The sequence below is a fragment of the Myodes glareolus genome, chromosome 4, assembly GCF_982192425.1.
Source record: "Myodes glareolus chromosome 4, mMyoGla1.1, whole genome shotgun sequence".
In the NCBI taxonomy this organism is placed as follows: domain Eukaryota; kingdom Metazoa; phylum Chordata; class Mammalia; order Rodentia; family Cricetidae; genus Myodes; species Myodes glareolus.
Genome location: NC_142029.1, coordinates 61163814 through 61182586, shown reverse-complemented (window position 1 = coordinate 61182586; position 18773 = coordinate 61163814). Strand labels below are relative to the sequence as shown.

The 18773-nt window shown below is 49.2% G+C and overlaps 1 protein-coding gene across 1 annotated transcript in view; it reads right to left on the bottom strand.

Moving 5' to 3' along the window:
- The window catches only part of Ky (kyphoscoliosis peptidase), a 38335-nt gene that overhangs the window by 14388 nt on the left and 5174 nt on the right, over positions 1-18773 (bottom strand). The window contains exons 3-8 of the mRNA XM_048417469.3: positions 17338-17400; positions 9032-9106; positions 6447-6509; positions 4259-4341; positions 2919-3027; positions 1705-1822 (exon numbers count right to left, since the gene is read on the bottom strand). Coding sequence (XP_048273426.1) covers positions 1705-1822; positions 2919-3027; positions 4259-4341; positions 6447-6509; positions 9032-9106; positions 17338-17400 — 511 coding nt within the window. The remainder of the gene's footprint in view (positions 1-1704; positions 1823-2918; positions 3028-4258; positions 4342-6446; positions 6510-9031; positions 9107-17337; positions 17401-18773) is intronic.

Here is an 18773-nt window from a genome sequence, read left to right as displayed (position 1 = left end):
GATGTGAAAGCAGGAGGGGGGGTCCTGTTGGGAAGAAGGGGTTCAGTTTGAGGGAGGGGGAGGAGAATAAGAGAGGACCACGGGAGATCTGATCGAAGTGCATCATATATGCATGAAATTGTGAAAAAATGAATAAATTAAACACAAAACCCCAACTGTTTTCAAATCTACAAATTCCTATGAAAACAACCATATTCTGAAAGATGCCAGGCAGGCACTGAAAACGTATTGGGTGTTCGGTTATTTAAAAGAAAACACACAAGTCTGCCGGGCATATCCTGCCGCTTCTCTTCGCGCTGTAAATGCCTGCCGAAGGCCTGCTGTGTGGACGACTCGATGTCCAGGGAAAGGCAGAAAGGGAGGGAGGAAGGCAGAGGAAGAAAGGAGAACAGAGAATAACTCTGCTGAGAACCAGGAAGGACAAGGGCGTCTCTGTCGCGATTGACATGTGGGGGATTCGGGGCCACTTAGTTTTCTTTTCCTTGTTTGTACAATTTTGCAGATTATGTACAGTGAGCGATTTCTCTCTAATTCAAAAAAAGCTATTAATGGGCTGACAAGATGGCTCGGTGGGTAAAAGCGCTTGCCACCAAGCCTGATGACCTGAGTTCAATACCCCATGTTACAAAGAGAGAACTAACTCCTGGAAGTTGACCTCTGATCTTCACATGGATGTTATGGCATGTATGTGCACTCCTACCCCGAGATAGAGATATAAACATATTAAGAGTTGTTATCAGAACAGTTGCTGTATGCCTATAATCCCAGCACTTAGGCCAGCCTGGGCCACACGGCTGGCGAGTTCAAAGCCAGACTGGGCTACATAGCTAGACTCTGCCTCGCACATCACAGGAAGGATGTAGCTTGGTGGTGGATTATTTGCTTTTTTGGGGGAAGGCTGTGGGTTGGATTCTTCAGTATCGCCCAAAATAAGAAGCTATGAGACAGGAGCCTAATATAACACACATAAGTTTGTAGACACAGTCACTTACTCACTTTCTGGGGAAGGGACTTTCTGGTGACACCCAGGACTTCCTGCTTGTTCCCCAGGAGAACCCAGGAGACTTTGAAAGGGGAGCATAGGGAGCTATAGGGATCAGTATGGCTCCTCCAGCCTTGAGACTGTCTAGAGTTACTGGAAAGTCACATGGCCCGTTCTCTCACTTAGGCCTGCAGCTGTGCCAGACGCTCAGCCCATATACCTTAGAATGGGGCCCAAAGACGCCAGAACCACCACCTGGCTCCCAAGCTTTCCTACCAATGGGTCTCTCCAGGTAGACTTCCGTAGACTCGTCTAGAAGTCCCTCCCCCTGCCCCTCCCCAAAGGACAGCCTTTCACAGTCCCCTCGGCATCAGTAGTCACTGTCCTCTGGCTTCCAGGCCTGCCATTCTTTTAACCTTCAGCTGCAGAGAGAAGGGAGAAGGCGGAAAAGGGGCCTTTTATAACCAAATTATCTTTGCGCATTCATCTGCCATTATGTTAATGCATGGCGAAGCCCGGCAGATGGTTCAAAGTCAATTACGCTGGTGTTAAAAAGGGAGAAATTGACCTTTTCAGGACTCACTTGGATTCCCAAGAAGAGTTTGCAAACTCAAGCTCGGAGCCTGGTATGGGGCAGAGGCACAGAGGGCTTTAGGAGAAAGAGAAGGACACAGTCAGAGATAGCCCCGGGACTCCAGCCAATCACAGGCTGCCCTTCATACCTGCACATTCTTTCAAAGAGGCCAGCATAGCCATCACAGTTAGTCTTCTGGGTCCTCAGGATGTCAGTGGGTTTGAAGGCCTGGCGGTCCTTCTCTTGGGCGGCCTCAACATCGTACTCTGGAGGACAGAGGAAGGGGATGTGAGCACGCAGGGCTCCCAGTGGACTGAGGCCAGCTCAGAGAGGAAGGGGAAGCCACGGAACCCGGAACCCTCACGCAGCATGGCCTCCATCTCCAGCTGTGCTCAGGAGGAAACTGGCATGAACAGAAACAGAACTCCAACCTAGCCAGATATGGAACATGCCACCTTTTGTGTAGGTGGCAAAAGGGAGGTCGAGGCTGAAGCAGAAAGGGCCAGCTGGCCCTCATGGTGACTACCTTTAATCCCAACACTCAGAAGGCAGATGTGGGCAGAACCCTGTGAGTTCAATGCCAGCCTGGTCTATATAGAGAGTTCCAGGCTAGTCAGGGCTGCATAATGAGACCTTGTCTGAAATAAATAAATAAATAAAAAGCTGACAGTGGTGTAGGGGAGGAGGCAGCCTCCCTCAGGTTCAGACCTTGGGGAGGTGAATACGTTTGCTAAACTATACCTGGAGGGCAAAAGAGCGTCAGAGAGGCAGGTGGAACACTGCCTGTTCTTCATGTCAAAGGACCAAGGGTCCACCCCACCATTTGGTGGGTCACCATGTCCCCATTTGCAGGTGTCAGCCTGATAGTCCCCTCTGTGGCTTGTCAGGACCTGGTGAGATTCCCAAGTTTGTCCTACGGGGAGCAGTCGGCAGCTGCTCAGGCCTAGGTCCCTGAGATGGCTCTGAAAACCCTGGGAGGAGGTGGAAGCCAGCGCCCAAGGAAAAGGATGGGACAGCAGGAGGCAGGAGGTGAGCACCTGCCCTTCCTGGAATTTGTTTTAAGACCTTCTGGTGTTGTTACTGTGTTCAAACCACTGTGTTCTCCTCAGCCTGTGGCCACTCTTCTTGGAGATGGCCTGTTCCAGGTTCTCATCTCTGTAGAGCAGACTCACTAGGAATCCAGGCAGCTTTGGGGTGAAGGCCCAGGTCTGGAGGATGGCTTTTACCTTCTTTGCTTACTTTGGGCCCTCGGGAACCCTTCACCCTGACCTAACTCACTCCTCACACCGAGGAGGCAACGAAAGCAGGAGTCTGGGGGAAAGGGGAATCCAGGGCTCCCAGTGCTGCCCCCTGGTGGTATACCTATGTGGTGGCAGATCCAGATCCAGATGGCGCGGACCTTTTCCAGATCGCTGTGGGCTTCCTGGAGCAGGTCACTCACCAGTTCATCCAGACCACTCTTGACTGTTACCTGTGAGCAGAAGGAGCAGCCTGCATTGGCACCTGGGGAGTATGGGAGTCTAACACTGCCTCCTATGGCCTGCCACTCTTCCTGCAGGCAGGAAGCTGGAGTGGGGCCCAGGAGGACAGAGGCTGTCTGGGGGTAAGCGTAGAGGTGGGGGAGTTGGACAGGGTGTGTGCTCTGGCCAGCTGAGTGTCAGGTCCTAGAGCCACCTCAGCTTTTCTCTTTCCATCTGGGGCAGTCATGTGGGCATCTGGGTAGCTTCAGCAGCCTGTGGTCATAGTTAATAGTTACTAAAGCATATCTATGCTTGATTAGTTTTATGTCAACTTGACACAAGCTAGAGTCATTTGGGAAGAGGAAACCTCACTTGAGAAAATATCCCCACCAGATTAGCCTATGGACAAGCTTATGGTGCATTTTCTTAATTGATGATTGATGTGGGAGGACCCAACTTTCTGTGGTCAGTGCCACCTCTGTGCTGGTGGTCCTGGGTACTATAAGAATGCAAGTTGAGTGAGCCAGGGGGAGCAAGCCAGTAAGCCCTCTGCATCAGTTCCTGCTTCTAGGCTTCCTGCTTTGAGCTCCTGCTCCAGTGTTCCGGGATGATGGACTACAGGTTTTAAGATGAAGTAAATCATTTTCACCCCAAGGTGCTTTTGGTCATGGTGTATTATCGTAGCAATAAAAAAGCAACTAAGATAGCACCTATGTATTTAACACAATCCTTGGGCCTTCTGTTCCCCACTCATCCTGTTGTGGTTGAAATATGAAGTGTCCTCCATAGGCTCACGTATCTAAACACTTGGTCCCCAGATGGTGGTATCATTTCAGAAGGTTATGGGACATTTAGGATTCATAGTCTTGCTGGAGGAAGTATGTCATTGGAGGGCAGGCCTTGAGGTTTTACAGTCAGCTCCGCTTCCTGTCTGTTCTCTTCCTGCCTGGGGTTGCAATGTATCTAGTCCCCCCATGCTCACACTGCCAATCTCCTCCTTGCTACAGCGGACTGTGGCTCCTCAAACCGTGAGCCCAAGCAAAGCTTCTTTCGTTAACTTGTCATTATGTGACCACAGCCATAGGAAAGTGACAAACGTGTGCCGTGAAAGGACAGTCCTAAACCGTCTGTCTGGTTTATTCAGGGCATGTTCAAGAGGGGCCTGGAAGTGGGTTTGTCATCATGACTTAGGGAATTCTAAGTCACCACTGGGGCCCTTAACGAGGGGGCCAGTTCTCCTACCTGTGAGGCAGAGGCATCAAGCTTCTCAAAGTGCCGCAGATCCAGGGGCATAGATTTCAAGCAGGACCTGTCCCAGGGGTAGGCTGGAGACATAGGGAAACCAGGTCATCAGGGGATAGCGGAGGAAGGCTGTGAGCCCAAGCCTTACGATCACTCGGAGGGTATGTGGCTGTTTAACTTTCCTTATGCTGAAACGCTCATTCCAAGAGCTGCTCCTCCTTAGCAGGGTTCCTTTGGGCAAAGTGGTTTGGGAACTGTGGCAATCCCTGTCTTGAAGATCCACAGGAACTTGAGACTATTTTGAAGATCCTGAAGATTCAGTGCTAAAGACCTTGGCTAATACAACTGTGCCCAGACAATTACGGATCTCTCTCTCTCTCTCTCTCTCTCTCTCTCTCTCTCTCTGTTCTCTCTCTCTCTCCCTCCCTCCCTCCCTCCCTCCCTCTCTGATATTTAGGTTGTTTTTGTTTTTTAAACTTTCTGTTAGACATATTCAACAGTGTTGTTGGACCCTGGCACTGTCACTCAGGAAGAGTCCCATGAGCATGAACTTGCTGTACATGCTGGGTACAAGAAAGCCTGGCAAAGTTGGCCACCCAGGTCCCATAGGAGGCTCCCTGTGGGGGATCAAACTTTGAGTCAGGCCACAGGGGTAGCAAGGGAGAGAGAAACTGGACACTGATGTTGGTTTGTGGCCAGCAGCTACCTAGGGTTTCCCATTGGATACAGTGGGAGAGCCCCAGTCAGTGCAGGGAGACAGATGTAGGACTCAGGAGCTGACATCACTGGACTCATGATTACCCATGGAGTTGGAGCTGGAATATCTCAATGAATGCAGACAACCATGAGCCCAGCTACTGTGGTCCAAAGGCAGCCGTACTGCAACCACCTCCATCAGAAGGGGGACAACTGACCAATTCCTGCTGAGTGCCCCACTTCTCAGAGTTCTCATCAGAATAGTTCCCATCACTGCCCAGCAACAGCACCAGAGTGACAAGTGGGTACCAAGTGGTCTTTCACATCACACTCAGTTTAGCTCTTCCTTGCTCCTGTGTAGGGTAGCACTTCTAAAATGGGGTTAAAAATTCTATTGTATTAGTTCCTCCTTTCCTGGCTCCATTTTTTTACAATATTTGATATTTTATATTCAAAATACCCACAATGATTCATGCCTCATTAAATCTACCTCCTGAGCAGATTATGTAAGATTCAAATAGAAAAACAGGATTTTGTAGGATGACGTTTAAAACACCAGTAGCATTAATTAACTTATTCTCATTTTAAAGCAAAAATAGGCAGATGTACATGGAGCTGTAGACAGTATCTAGCCTACCAAGTGGGGGAAACTGAGGCCTAGGAAGACAGATTAGAGGGAAGAGCAGGATTCCAATCCAAACCACATATTACCTCATACCACCCCATTCAGTGTTTCTTTCTCTGCCTTAACCTCCTGCTCACATGCTCCCCATCTCATGGATATTTGACGCTCCATTATATTTACTTATGTGCATTTTTTGTGACAGTAGGGATTGAACCCAGAACCTTGTGCATTGGAGGTAAGCTTTCTACCATGACTATATTCCAAGTCTTCCATCTAAGGCTAACTTTTTTCTTCTTTTTTTCTCCCTCCTTCCTTCCTTCCTTCCTTCCTTCCTTCCTTCCTTCCTTCCTTCCTTCCTTCCTTCCTTCTTCTTTCTTTCTTTTTGAGACAGGGTCTCTAGTTCAGGCTTGTTTTCTCTATGTAGCAGAGGGTGACCTTGAACTTCTGGTCCTCCGAGTGCTAGGCTTATAGGATTACAGGAGTATGTCAGCATACCCAGTTGATCTGGTTCTGACGCCTGAACCCGAGTTTCACATGTGCTAGGTGGGCACTCTACCAACTGAGCTGCATTTCCAGCTCCAAATTATCATCACTCTGAATTCGGATGTTAGTGTCTCCTGCAGAGGACTGCTCTGTCACCGGAAGGGATTGTTCTTCAGCACTGGGATGGTATCTGACATTATAGCTTTTTTCCCCTATACTTGGGTCCATGGCAGACATTACTAGTCAATCATGACACTCTCCCAAATCCACAGATCGTTTCAGACACTTGATGTCGCAGTAAGCCAGTACCAATTGGCTGGAGACTGGACCATGAGGCCAACTCATGGCTTTCTCAAGAGGCCCCAGAGAAGGCCCGGGACTTACCATGGGCATCTTTCCCTCCAGGCTGCCGGGGTCTCATGTTTCCATTTTTGTCACCTTGTAAACCTGCAATACCCCAAAGGTCAGAGACACTTCAGAAGGGACAGAAAAGCAAGCACTGATGCTTCGCTAGGCGGCCGTCCTGGCTGCTCAGCCTCTTCACGCTTTCCCTCATATTCCCATCCCCGCACACCCTGCACTGTGGCCAGACTCCCATCCCCGCACACCCTGCACTGTGGCCAGACTCCCATCCCTGCACACCGCTGCCCTGTGGCCAGACTCCCATCCCTGCACACCCTGCACTGTGGCCAGACTCCCATCCCCGCACACCGCTGCACTGTGGCTAGACTCCCATTCCCGCACACCACTGCACTGTGGCCAGGCCTTCTGTGAGGTCCATGGGGGCAGAGGAGAGATGGGACACAGGAACTGAACAACAGGGATGGGATCTATGGTCCTTGAGCTGAGCCAGATGGTCTTGGATCTCAGTGCTTTATACCCTTCGTCAGGCCCACATGTCCCATCAGGACCACTGGATCAGTGGTCCCCGCTTCCTCTACGTCTGCCATCTTCCAACATAGTTGCACACACTGAGAGTACAAACTAGCTCCTTCCAGATCACCCCAAGACAAGAGCTGACTATGGGTAAGGATGATAACAGAGGCACAGAAGGAGGTAATGGGTATGGGCCCAGAAGGTCATGTATCCCTCGGAGGAAGTGACCTGGTGATGTGGTGATGTGGTGAATTCTGGGAGGTTAAGGTGGGATGGTAGCCATCAGGAGAGTCCCTGGGAAAGAAGCAAAGGAGCTTTTGCCACTGGTTCCAAGCCAGGTCAGGAAGATGCGGTCTCTCTAATGAGAGCATGTGAAGCTGGGGGCGGCCTCACCAAGGCAGGTGGCTTCAGCCCCTAGAGGCCACTTAGGGCTGTAAATACAAGAACTGAAAGCTGAGAAGGTGCTTGCCATTCCCAGAAATAGGTTCTTTTTTTCTTCTTCTTTCTTGGAAACCTCCCCCCATCTTCAGATGGAATGACAGGGTTCAAAATAGTTAGCACTTACTAGGAACTCAGAATAATCCTGCAAGGAAGATTTACTTATTTTCTTCCTTTTCTATATGAAAAAAAAAAGTAATCCAAAAGAAGGGTAAGTGAAGCCATACAGTGGACCCTGGAACCATGCTAGGCTGCCTTTCTGGGGTCCTGACTGTTGAGGACTACAAGGGTGATCTCAGGGGGTTTGGGTTCATTGAGTGGGCATGGGAGAGACCTGAGCCTGGCTGCTCTTGCAGCCTTCCCTCCTCTGCTTGCTTTCCTCATATGGCTACTGTCAGCTCAAGAGGCAGGAATGGAGTATCACTGTGCTCCTGCCGGCCTACACAGATTGACAACTGCCACACACGATAGGTAAAGTGAGGTTTCAGGTTTGTGCCTGGGTTTTTCTCTCTTGGTTAGGTAACTTTCTTGGATGGTCATATCTCCTGGCTGAGTCTCACTTTGCTGGCTTGAAACTCTTGGGAAGAATACTAGTTTATGCATGAAAGTCACAAAGCTGAGGTGTGGAAAGCACTGTGTAGGCTATGCTTTGGGCGGTCCACAGATGGCATCTTAGAACACTGATGGCAACAGTCTGGGGAGGGGAGGCACCATTGGTTGCATGCCACATTGCCTAGACCTTATCACAGAGACACAGAACTGGTGCGGGAGAATTATCTGTATTCTGTCAATCATATTTTAAGAAAACGCTGATTGGCCAGGCAGGCAGTATAGGCAGGAAAGCCAGACAGGAAGTAGAGGTGGAGCAAAGAGACTGGGAGTATTCTAGGAAGTTCCCTCTGCCAGTTCTGCCCAGACCACTGGAGAGGAAAGATGTAAGCTACCCAGCTGAGAAAGGTACTGAGCCGTGTGGCTAATGTAGATAGGGATAATGGGGTAACAAAAGTTATAAGAACTAATAAGTAGCCTGACCTAATGGGCCAATCAGTTTATAATCTTATGGGGTCCTGTCTGTGATTTTCCTTGGGAGTTGTTGGCTTTGGGGTACCGGACGGGACAGAAACCCCAACAAGCTGGCCCCTCATGTTACACAGAACAGCAGGCTCTGGTTTTTGGGCTTTGACTATAAAATGCCCCCATAGACTTATGTGTTTGACCACCTGATATCAGTTTTGGAAGGATGTAGATGCCTCTCTGGAGGAGGTGAGTAACTGGTGGGCAGGTCTTGAGTCTCTAGAGCCTACTTCTACTTCCTGTCTGCTTTCACCATGCAAGGCAGTAAGGAGTCCAGCTGCACACCTTTGCCATCATGGAGCTTCCTGCTGCCAGACCTTCTCTATCACGATGGGCAGTGTATCCTCAAATCATGAGCCCAAACCAAGCCTTCCTCCCTCAAGCTGATTCTCGTCAGGTGGCCACAGCAACAAGAAGAGGACAAAGCAACGGGCCTGGACAGGACAGTCCTGCTTCCACCTTTTACCAGGCTGTAGGCTCAAGCCCCTTTTTGAGTTTTCTCAGAAGATGTGCAAGCTGGAGTCTGACTCACTCACTCTCCCTGACAACCCTCTATCGAGCGGCACTGTACGGATACATACGCTTCGCCAAAGAGAACTTCTTGAGTAGCTGGGGCATGGCGTCCTGGGGGTGGATTTCCACCGTCAGCTGAGTACCTGCAAAGGGCGAGGTGACATCTTCAACCAAATGCTGCCAGGAAGGGCACACCACCCGTGACAGATGTTCAAAGAACTGAACACACCTCATTGTAGATCTTTGTATTGACTAGGTAGATAATCTGGGTTTTTACAGAATAACTCAAACAAGGAAAGCAAGCACTCTCTCTACCCCTTCTAATGCCGCCATCACCCTAAGTAGAATCCATGGGAAGAAACACTTGCAGACCCTGGGAAGTTAGTGGTATAAGAGAATGGGGGTGGGCTGGCAATGACCAGGGTGTGTGCTGGTTTGAAAGAAAATGGCCTCCAAAGGGAGTGGCACTATTAGGAGGTGTGGTGTTGTTGGAGTTGGTATGGTCTTGTTGGAGGAAGTGTATCACTGTGGAGGTGAGTTCTGAGGTCTCACATGCTCAAGCCACACCGAGTGAGACAGACCACTTCCTGTTGCCTGAAAGATGTAGAACTCAGCTTCTCTTTCTTCTCCACCATGTCTGCCTGTGTGTATGCCTTACTTCCCGCCATGATGATAATGGAATAAACCCCTGTACTGTAAGTCACCCCAATTAAATGCTTTCCTTTATAAGAGTTGCTGCCGTCAAGGTGTCTCTTCACAGCGAGAGAACCCTGAACTAAGCCATGGTATGAGACATCAGTATTGAGTTTAGCTTCTATTTCCTCTCTGCCATCACCTATGCTTGGTCTCAGGCATCCCCAACCCAGAAGTCCACAATGGATGTAAAAGAGTACTCAAGAAAAAAAATTCAATTTCTACTCGAAGAGTGAGAATGGGACACCTAATTGTCACAGGGAGTTGGAACACCCTCTGCCATGTTTTCCTTTTATCCTACATTTTCCTGATTCAGCCCATGGGCAGGTATGTGAGCAGCTGTGAGGTTAATTGTCAGGCATACATGGCATGCATATTCTCTCTCTCTCTCTCTCTCTCTCTCTCTCTCTCTCTCTCCCTCCCTCCCTCCTTCCCTCCCTCCCTCCCTCTCCATCTCCCCTGCTGATTGTTCCTGTACTCTAAAGAGTATATGATAGAGTGAAAAGACCAAAGCTCCAGCTTTCTGGCTGGAGGAAACGGAAGTGGTGGTGAAGGCAGACTGCAGGGTGTAACTCCCTAAAGCTCCTGTGGCCACCTCTGAGCTGTCCTTCACATGTCTCACCCCATGTACTGTACCACAGTCTGAAAACAACTCTGGGGAAGACCAATGTCCTCACTCTGAACTGGCCACGGCATGGCACATGCATGCAGGCAGGCAGGCCCTGCAAAGGCCACCACTTAAAGATACTCTGCACAACACCCAGGAAGATCTCAATTTGAGAAAGAAAAGATACTAACCAATGTCAGTCCCATGACAACCCACATTTAACTCAAAGATGGTAAAATGACACAACAGCCATGCTCTGGAAAGTAAGGGGCAAGACATTTTGAAATAAATGGAAAGACACAACACTCAGCAAAAGAAATGGAAGATGTCAAGAACCAAGCGAAGATTTTCACACTGAAATAGAAGACAGGTTACAATGTTCTCCACAACAAAGAAAAGAACCAGAGAACAGTACACAGGGCCCAGTCTGAATACCAGGAAAGCCAACAGCACCACAGGACCATAGTTAGTAGCCCATCGTTCATGTCACTGACATCTCAATCGCGGACAGAAAAGTATCTGAAGAATAACAAACCCGTCAAATTTGACAAAAGACATACACTTATGGGCTCAAGTTTAATGCGCCCCAAGCAGGATAAATAAAAGAAGATTCAAGTCCAGACATGATATAACCACACCAGTAAAAAGAAACTCTCCTGAAAGCGCTGAGGGTAAGTGATACATTATACCTCCGATTGCTACAGATTTTTTTTTTTAAATCAGAAATGAAGTCAAAAGGATGTGGAATCTTTAACAAACTCTGAAAGAAACTAACCATCTCTGTTCAATAAAAACACCACGGGAGAATGACATAAAGACATTTTCAGATACAGTGAATCCAAGACACTTTGCTCAATGACAGGCCTACTCAGAGCAAGGACCGAATCAGAGATAGAGAAGTATTATAAAGGCGTGGGGAAGAGCCAGCTTATCAAGATGAGACAATGTCAAATATATATTCACCTGAATACAAAGCTTTAAAATACGTGGATGAACACTCACAGAATTATAAAGAAGAACGGACAAGTGTATGTTCTAGTCGGAGGTTCCAGCGCTCCTCTCTCAGTGATGGAAGCGACCAATAAAATGAAAATCAGCCACCAGGAGAAGTATTAACCAGCGCCGTCAGGCGGCGTGGCCTGCGGTGGTGTGGTGGATGTCACACACTGGCAGTGGAATACACATCATGTCACGTGTTCATGGGGTATTCGCTAAGATTCCCGGTGTGTGGAGGACGCCCTGCAGTTCCCAAGTGCTTTGCTATGATAAACAATGTTGTGGTGAGCATTGGGACACAGACATCTTTGTTTCAAGGCATGGTTTCTCTGTGTAACAGCTTTGACTGTCCTGGAACTCCTTCTGTAGACCAGGCTGGCCTTGAACTCACTGAGATCCGCCTGCCTCTGCCTCCCGAGTGTTGAGATTAAAGGCGTGTGCCACTGCCCAGTGTAGATACAGGCATCTTTAACACTTTGCACACCAGTTTCTGTGGGTAAGTTCTCCAGCTTATTGAAGGGAATGAGGATTTCCTAAGGCTTTTATTTGACACTGGTCAGCTTTCCCATGAATGGTTCCACTGATCTATGATTCCACCAGTGGGGTAGGGGGATGATGCTCCCCCCATTCTTGTTGTAGTTGATGGAAAAATTGCTCCCATTTTGTCTTTTTCCCAAAGAGAAGTGCTTTGTTTTACTCCTTGAACGTGGGCAGCCCTCAAGAGTTAGTATGGCCAGCTAGCATGCGGTGAAAGCCGTGTTACTATTCAAGGTTTGAGTTCAGCCCCGGAGAGGCTTGGCAATGCTTGCTTGCACTCTTGGCATCCCGACCACAGCGCCGTGTGTGCACCAGACTGTGGGTGAGAGACCACAGGGAGCAGAGCAGGGCTGCTCAGGTGAGGCCATCTGAAACCAGCTGGTCTTCAGCCAGCCCACCAGCTGACAGCCAGCACATGCTCCAGCCCAGCCAAGAGCCCAGATCAGCTGGGGATGGCGTGGACAGTGATTGTCCGGCAGACCAGTAGGCTTGGAAGGTACCAGCCCCGCTAGCAGCTGAGCCCCATGGTGGTGGATAACACAAACATGCCTGCTAAGCTCACTGGCACCTGCTTTCATAAATCTTTTAAATTTTTATTAATGAAGGGTACCTTATTGTTTTATGTATTTCTTTAATTTTTTAGTGTAGTTGGTTTTTAAAAGATTTTACTTGCTATTTGAATTTATGTTTTGTGCTCTGATTATAAATATACATACATGTATATATATATATATATATATATATATAAAATATTTCCCTCAATGATTTTGTAAGGAAGAGTTCCCTTTATTAATCCTTTGTTAAATATATTGCAATTATCTTCTTTTGTGGAGAAACAGTATTGATTTTCTTATGTACTCTTAAAGCCTGCTTTGCATGCCAAAGAGACCAAAAGTAGAATGTGTTCTCCCTAGACCAAAAGGCTTAACATTCATTTAAAATATTTAATTATTTATTAACGAATAAGTTAGTTAATGTGTGTATCTCTGTGTGTGTGCATGTGTGTGCGTGTGCCTGCATGTTTGTGTGTGTAAAGGCTGAGAGAGGACACCAGGTATCTTCCTTCTCTCTATACCTATTTCTTTGAAGCGGGGTCTCTCCCTGAACCTGGAGCTTGTTTTGTCTAGGTTGGAAGACAGCAAGACTCAGAGAGCCCTTGGCCTCTGCCAGTCTCGGAGCTGGGTCACAGGCCTTTGAGAGGGCGCCTGGCTTGTCACGTGGGTGCTGTGATCTGAACTCTAGTCCTCATGACTGTGGAGCAAGTGCTCTTAACCTCCCGGTCATCTCTCTAGCCCCACATACAGCTTCAAAGTATAGTATCTAGTGCATTCAGGGCCAGCGAACACCGGCCTTGTGATCGTGTGGTGAAGATGCCGGGTATTTCAGGGCTTGGGGCACGAGTTCATTCTGGCCAGAGGATCAGTGCCACCATCACCCACAGCGTATTCCCTTGTGGGCCAGGTCAATGTGGCCTCGTCACTTTCTCATGCAATTCTTTCTGAAGGGGTTCCAAGGTCATGTGTGGCTACAGATGTCTTAGGGGAGATGGAGTGTGAAATGCTCCCCCACGCGCTTTCTCTTTTGTGGGCAGTCACCCAAAGTGCTTCCAGCCCCACAGTAAACAGGTCTGTTGGATCTAGGGTTGTTTGGAGATTGCTGGGCTGAAACGACCTCCATACCCTTGAAGGAACTGTGAAAGGGAGCAACTCGTTGACCTGGGGTACAACAGCGAGGTTGACGGTTCTCCTAACTTAGGTACGCCCAGTCACTCCTCATCTAGCCATGTTTCTTTGCTAAGAAACAAATCACTGCTGAGGCTCCCTGGGGCCGATGGGGAGGTGGCCTCATGTTTATGGAGTGGGGCTATGGCCCAGCAGCTCTGTCACCTTCTGGGCCCCCTCTCTCCTCTCTGCAAATCTTCGTTTTATCTCCTGCCCAGAACCCAGCTGTCCCTAGGCTATGCTACTGTGCAATTCCGAATGCAGTCAAACTCTCACCCCGAGTCTGGAGTCATGTGCTCCTCCTGCTCCCCCAGAGATTGAGGAGAACATCTGAGAGACATCCTGTGATACCCCAGAAACAGCCTGGGGTCCTCACTCTGTGTCAAGATGGACAGTATACACTAGAGAGGGAGACAGTGCACCAACCTCACTTTTAGATTAAATGAAACTCAGGTTTTAATAATTAAAAAAAATCCTTTCCCAGCTCTCATTAGAGAGAGGCATGGTCTAGGGCCAAATTCAAGTCAGCTAGATCACAAGTAGATGCCAATCACACTGACCTTGACCACCAAGCAACCGACTTTAACCACCAAGCAACTGACAAGGAGGCCTGACTGGCCTCCCTCAATGCACCCTTCCCCAGCAATTCATTTGCCATCCAAATAACCTGAAACTGCAGCCTTGGGCATTTAGTTAAAGAATTTTAGGGATTATTTCTTGTTAGTCCTATGAAGTGGCTTCCAGGCTGCCCCTTTTCTTAATAGCGCTGACTCTCCTTCTCTCTTTTAAAAACAGAGATGCACATAGGGTACCAAGTCCATGTGGGCACTGTCCTGGGCCTGCCATTCACCCAGTCAGGTGGTATCTCCTACACGACACCTCTCCTAATGGCTCTAGGTTTTAATCGGTATTTGTCTAGAGGCTTAATTTACTCAGAATACCTAATGTGGGCCTGGTAAGTAGGTTTTGTGTTGTTCATTAACTCTGACTGATTGGAAATGGTTGCCTGGAGCATCGATCAATTAACAAATACTGCCAGGCAAGCATGTGTGCATGGGTGTGTGCATGCATGCATGTGAGGGTAGGCAGGTGTGCAGAGGAGTCCCAGGACTTACGTTAGACGCTTGGCACCATTGAATCTTTCTATACGTGCTGATACACTCACAGCCTGGACATACAGTCTTGGACATACTTTTCTGTCACACCGAAAGTCAGGAAAATCTTAGTTAAAGCATCTGTCATCTTAAGGGCACTCTCAAATGAACCATGCACAGCCACATCTTCCAAAACGCATGCTCTCTGTGTCCAGGATGCAGTAGTTGGCAGTCAGTCAGCTGTGCAAGCTGGGAACAAGCATGATGGGTGTGATTTCAGAATCTACTCCTCAGCCACAACCCTGAGGGACTGAGGTCACAGCGTCAAGCAATCTCGTTCCCGTCATCCAACTCCCATGCCCACGGTGCAGCCATCTTCCAGAGCCCGTCTGTACTAAGATCCATGCTTTCAAGGTGATTTTCATCACCTGCTGTGTAAAATCGACCACTGAACAAGCTGCTGAGCAGGGGCAAAGCTGAACCATTCTGAACCAGGGCCTTGCATTTCTCGCTGGGGTGGGGCAGAGAGGTTATATTCAACCTACTAGAGAGGTCCCTGTCTTGCAGGGGCGGGGCAGTGTGGTACAAAAGTTATGCCCACTTGGCTTTGAGAGGTACACCGGCATGCTCAACTCCTGGGTCTGACTTGTTCTATCGAGTTGCGTAACTTCAGGCAAGATGTTTGGATGCCTCTGTGCCTGAGTTTCTCCATTTTTCCATCCATAAAGTGGATCTCATTTTTGAGAGGCGGTAACTTCTCATAGATTGTGGCTGAGGGGAAGAAATGAGGAACCATGAAAGGTGCCTAACTTCCTATCTGGCACACTCCTGGTGTCCTACCTCTGGTCCATGCTGTGACTGTACCTGCCAAGAAAGTTGTTGTGGGACTGACAGGGTCTTTCCCTTCACGGGGTTTTTCCTCGTTCCCTTGGCCACAGCCACCCACTCTCGGCACCAACCAGACACATGCCCGCCTATGGTGTCTTCACACCAAGGCTTCTAGCTAAAAGGCTCTTCCTATATGCCCTTGTGTTTTTCCCGCGGCCTCTTTCTTCATTCAGATAGTATGTCTCAGTTATCGCTCACCTGTTCTCTTTTCTCGGGGGTGGGGATGCTGGAGATCAGACCCAAAATCCTCATGCATGCTAGTTGAACGCTAAGCCACACCCCAGACCCATCTATTCTGTTGACAGTTTTCCTTATTGTGAATTTTTAGGTTATCCACACAGGCGCTCTGACTGCAAGGGAGCTTTTGCAGACGCGCCTTAACTATAGATCTCAGCGTGATTATTCTGGGCTATTTGGTTGGGCCTTAAATGTGACCACATAAAACTTTATAAGAGGAAGAACTGCCTGCTTATAAGGAGAGGAGGCGATGTGATAATGGAAGCGGAGACCGGAATGACAGTCATAAAGCCAAGGAATGCTGGCAGCCTGTAGGAGCAGGAGGCAAGGAATGGGTTCCCTTCCAGAGCTTCAAAGGCCCCAGCCTGCCGACACCTGCCTTTTACCCAGAGGAGCTGACTTCGGACTTCAGACTCCCAGAAGCTTAAGACAAAAATCTTCTTGCTGTTCTTAGCCAGTGGGCTATTGGAGACCGTTCTACAGCCCGCCCCCACCATCCCTCCCGCTTTAATTTCTCCTTCAGTCTTTTCCTGCTGCTCTGCAGGCAGGAGCCTTGGTTTTGCTCCCCACAAATGGCCACCCATTCATGATCTTTCTAGCAAGGTGTCTCTGTCATGAGCGCTGGGCAGCCAAGTCAGTCTCAGAGATGTATTATGGCCTGCATTGGTACGTGGACCTCAGGAGGAGGCATGCCTGTGTCCCTTGGGTGGTATGGCATAGTTTCCTTTATGTTATGGCATCAGGAATGGCAGCCTTTTTTTTTGGCTGAGCCTGAGACCACCTCCCCCACTGCCCGCTCCAGGAATCTTCTAATCAGGTTCTCTTCCAGCAGTAGTTTTGGATCCCTCACTTCCTTCTCATGTTCTTAACAGCAGACTCGGCCTGGCCAGCAGTGCCCCTGCCTGCCACTTCCAAGCACCCAGAGCAGTACTGGGAAAACGAGGACACTCAAGGAAGGACCAGGTGGCTTCACCTTGCTGCTGCAGACTCAGCACTAAGTGGCATGTTTCAGCAGGCTCAGCTTCAGCAGAGGTCAAGGAACCTTTGTGACTCAGGATAAAGGAGGACTTGGATACTGTGAGCCAGCGGGAGATCGGTTTCCAGGGAGTTGCTCAGCTGTGTGAAGGTTAACAGCTGAGACCTTGCTAGGGTTGGAGGGTAGGGTACCAGTGAGCTGACCTTGACTCTTGGTGGATAACCATCCTAAACCTTGGTCTCCTTATCTGTAAAGCAGCAAGACTGTCACCCAGGTAGGATTGCTTTGATAATTCAATGTGTATACCATTGGGTCCCAGACACATGCCTGGCACTCAGTGAGTGTTAGCAGTAGTTGTAACAATGGCAGTGATGAGGATGGGGTTCCATGACCCAGGGGCTTCATTTCTTGACTGAGGGGCAGGGGAGAAGGGAAGACTTGGACCACACAGCTTCTCAGTTCTTCCTCTGTGAGGCTGGGAGACGAAAGGATGCTCTAACCTCCATGGATCAGAGAGGAGTTACTCCCTATAGCCTGATCTCTATATCCTGTGTTCTCTGACTGGGGCTCTAGAGCCAGGCACGCAGCCACAGGAGGTATGGCAGCTAGTGACGAGTCTCCTTACCTTGGTTGTCATAGGAAGTGATGACCTGAGGCTGCTGAAGGCACTGCTTCTCTGACAAGTTTCCTATGTAAGAAAGACAAAGAAGGTGCCAGTGACCACTGTGACCATGGTCTAATGTTCCCTGGTTGGGATACAGAGGGACCTGGGTGCACCCAATACAATTGTATGCTGGTGGGGGCCGAGCATATCTACAGGCCTGGTCCAATGGTGCGCAATGCCACAGTGTGCACATCTCTGAGCTAGCACAGCCATACTCCTGTGAGTCCACAAGTGCACACCCCTGCAGCAGAAACCTGCCCAAGCTGGGGTTCACTCCTGTGGTCTGTGAAACCACCAATTCAGACTTTGACCACAATTTCCAAAGCATTTTCTCACACAGAGATGCCTGACTGATCGCTACACCTTTCTGCAGAGTGAGCTGGGAGGTTCCAACACAGTGCTTGAACTCTCAAGTGTCCCAGCTCCTAGTTCATCTTCCTTCTGAGGAGCAAAGGCAGCAACTTGCCTCTAGCCTTGAAGATGGGAGGATACTCAGTTTGGTTTTGTTTCAGCAATATTACAGGACGCCCTACGTGTTTGAGTTCTCTGTACCCACTGAGGACATTTACAAGTCCTTATAGCCCATAGGGTCAGTAGAGATGTCTACTTCCTTCTACAGGTCATCATGGGGACCCATGGTCTTTTCTACCTCTCCTAGACATGAATTCATTTCTGCTTCGTGGCTGCTCTGTGACTGTTGACTGCTCCTACTGAGGCAGCCCCCGAACTCTTCTTCATGGATGTAGGAAGAGTCTGGGGAAGGGCCAGGATTAGGGCAGAAGGGAGTTCCCGCACCACTACTCCCTTTACCCTTCATTACCTCCGTCTTGCCCACTATGAGCTTCACTTCAGTGGTTCAGCCTGGGAACTAGCATACTCTAGGGTTGCTGTCCTCAACAGTGCAGCCAATCATATAGGCCACTCAGGGCCTCTCAATGCCTACGTGTAGCAGAAGTTGATCAAGGTAGGTAGGTGAGGCACTGAGCTGGACTAGACTTGGGATCCACACAGTAGGGGCTTGCCTCGGAGAACCTGCATGTTCCAGCCTTCTCCCACGAACAGGTGGAAGTCAGGTCCCCAGTGCTTCCAGAACACGGTTGACTAACTGAGGCCAGACCCACTGCCATTGTGTGTCAACATGGGGTGATGTGGCATTGCTGGGCTAGAGCTCTAGGCCACTTAGGCGAGGACAGGGAGGCTGCCTTTCTGTGGGCATGGCTGGCTGTACCTTCATGAGGAAACAGGAGCTGGGAAGGGAATCCTCAAGGAGGGTGATTGGCTGGCACAGCTCCGATGGGGTATTTATAGTCAGGGCTGCACAAGTGGTTTCTCTCTAGCTGTAGGGCTGTAGGGCACTGGACACTGTGCTGCTAGGCAGACTTCAGCCAGGACCAAGG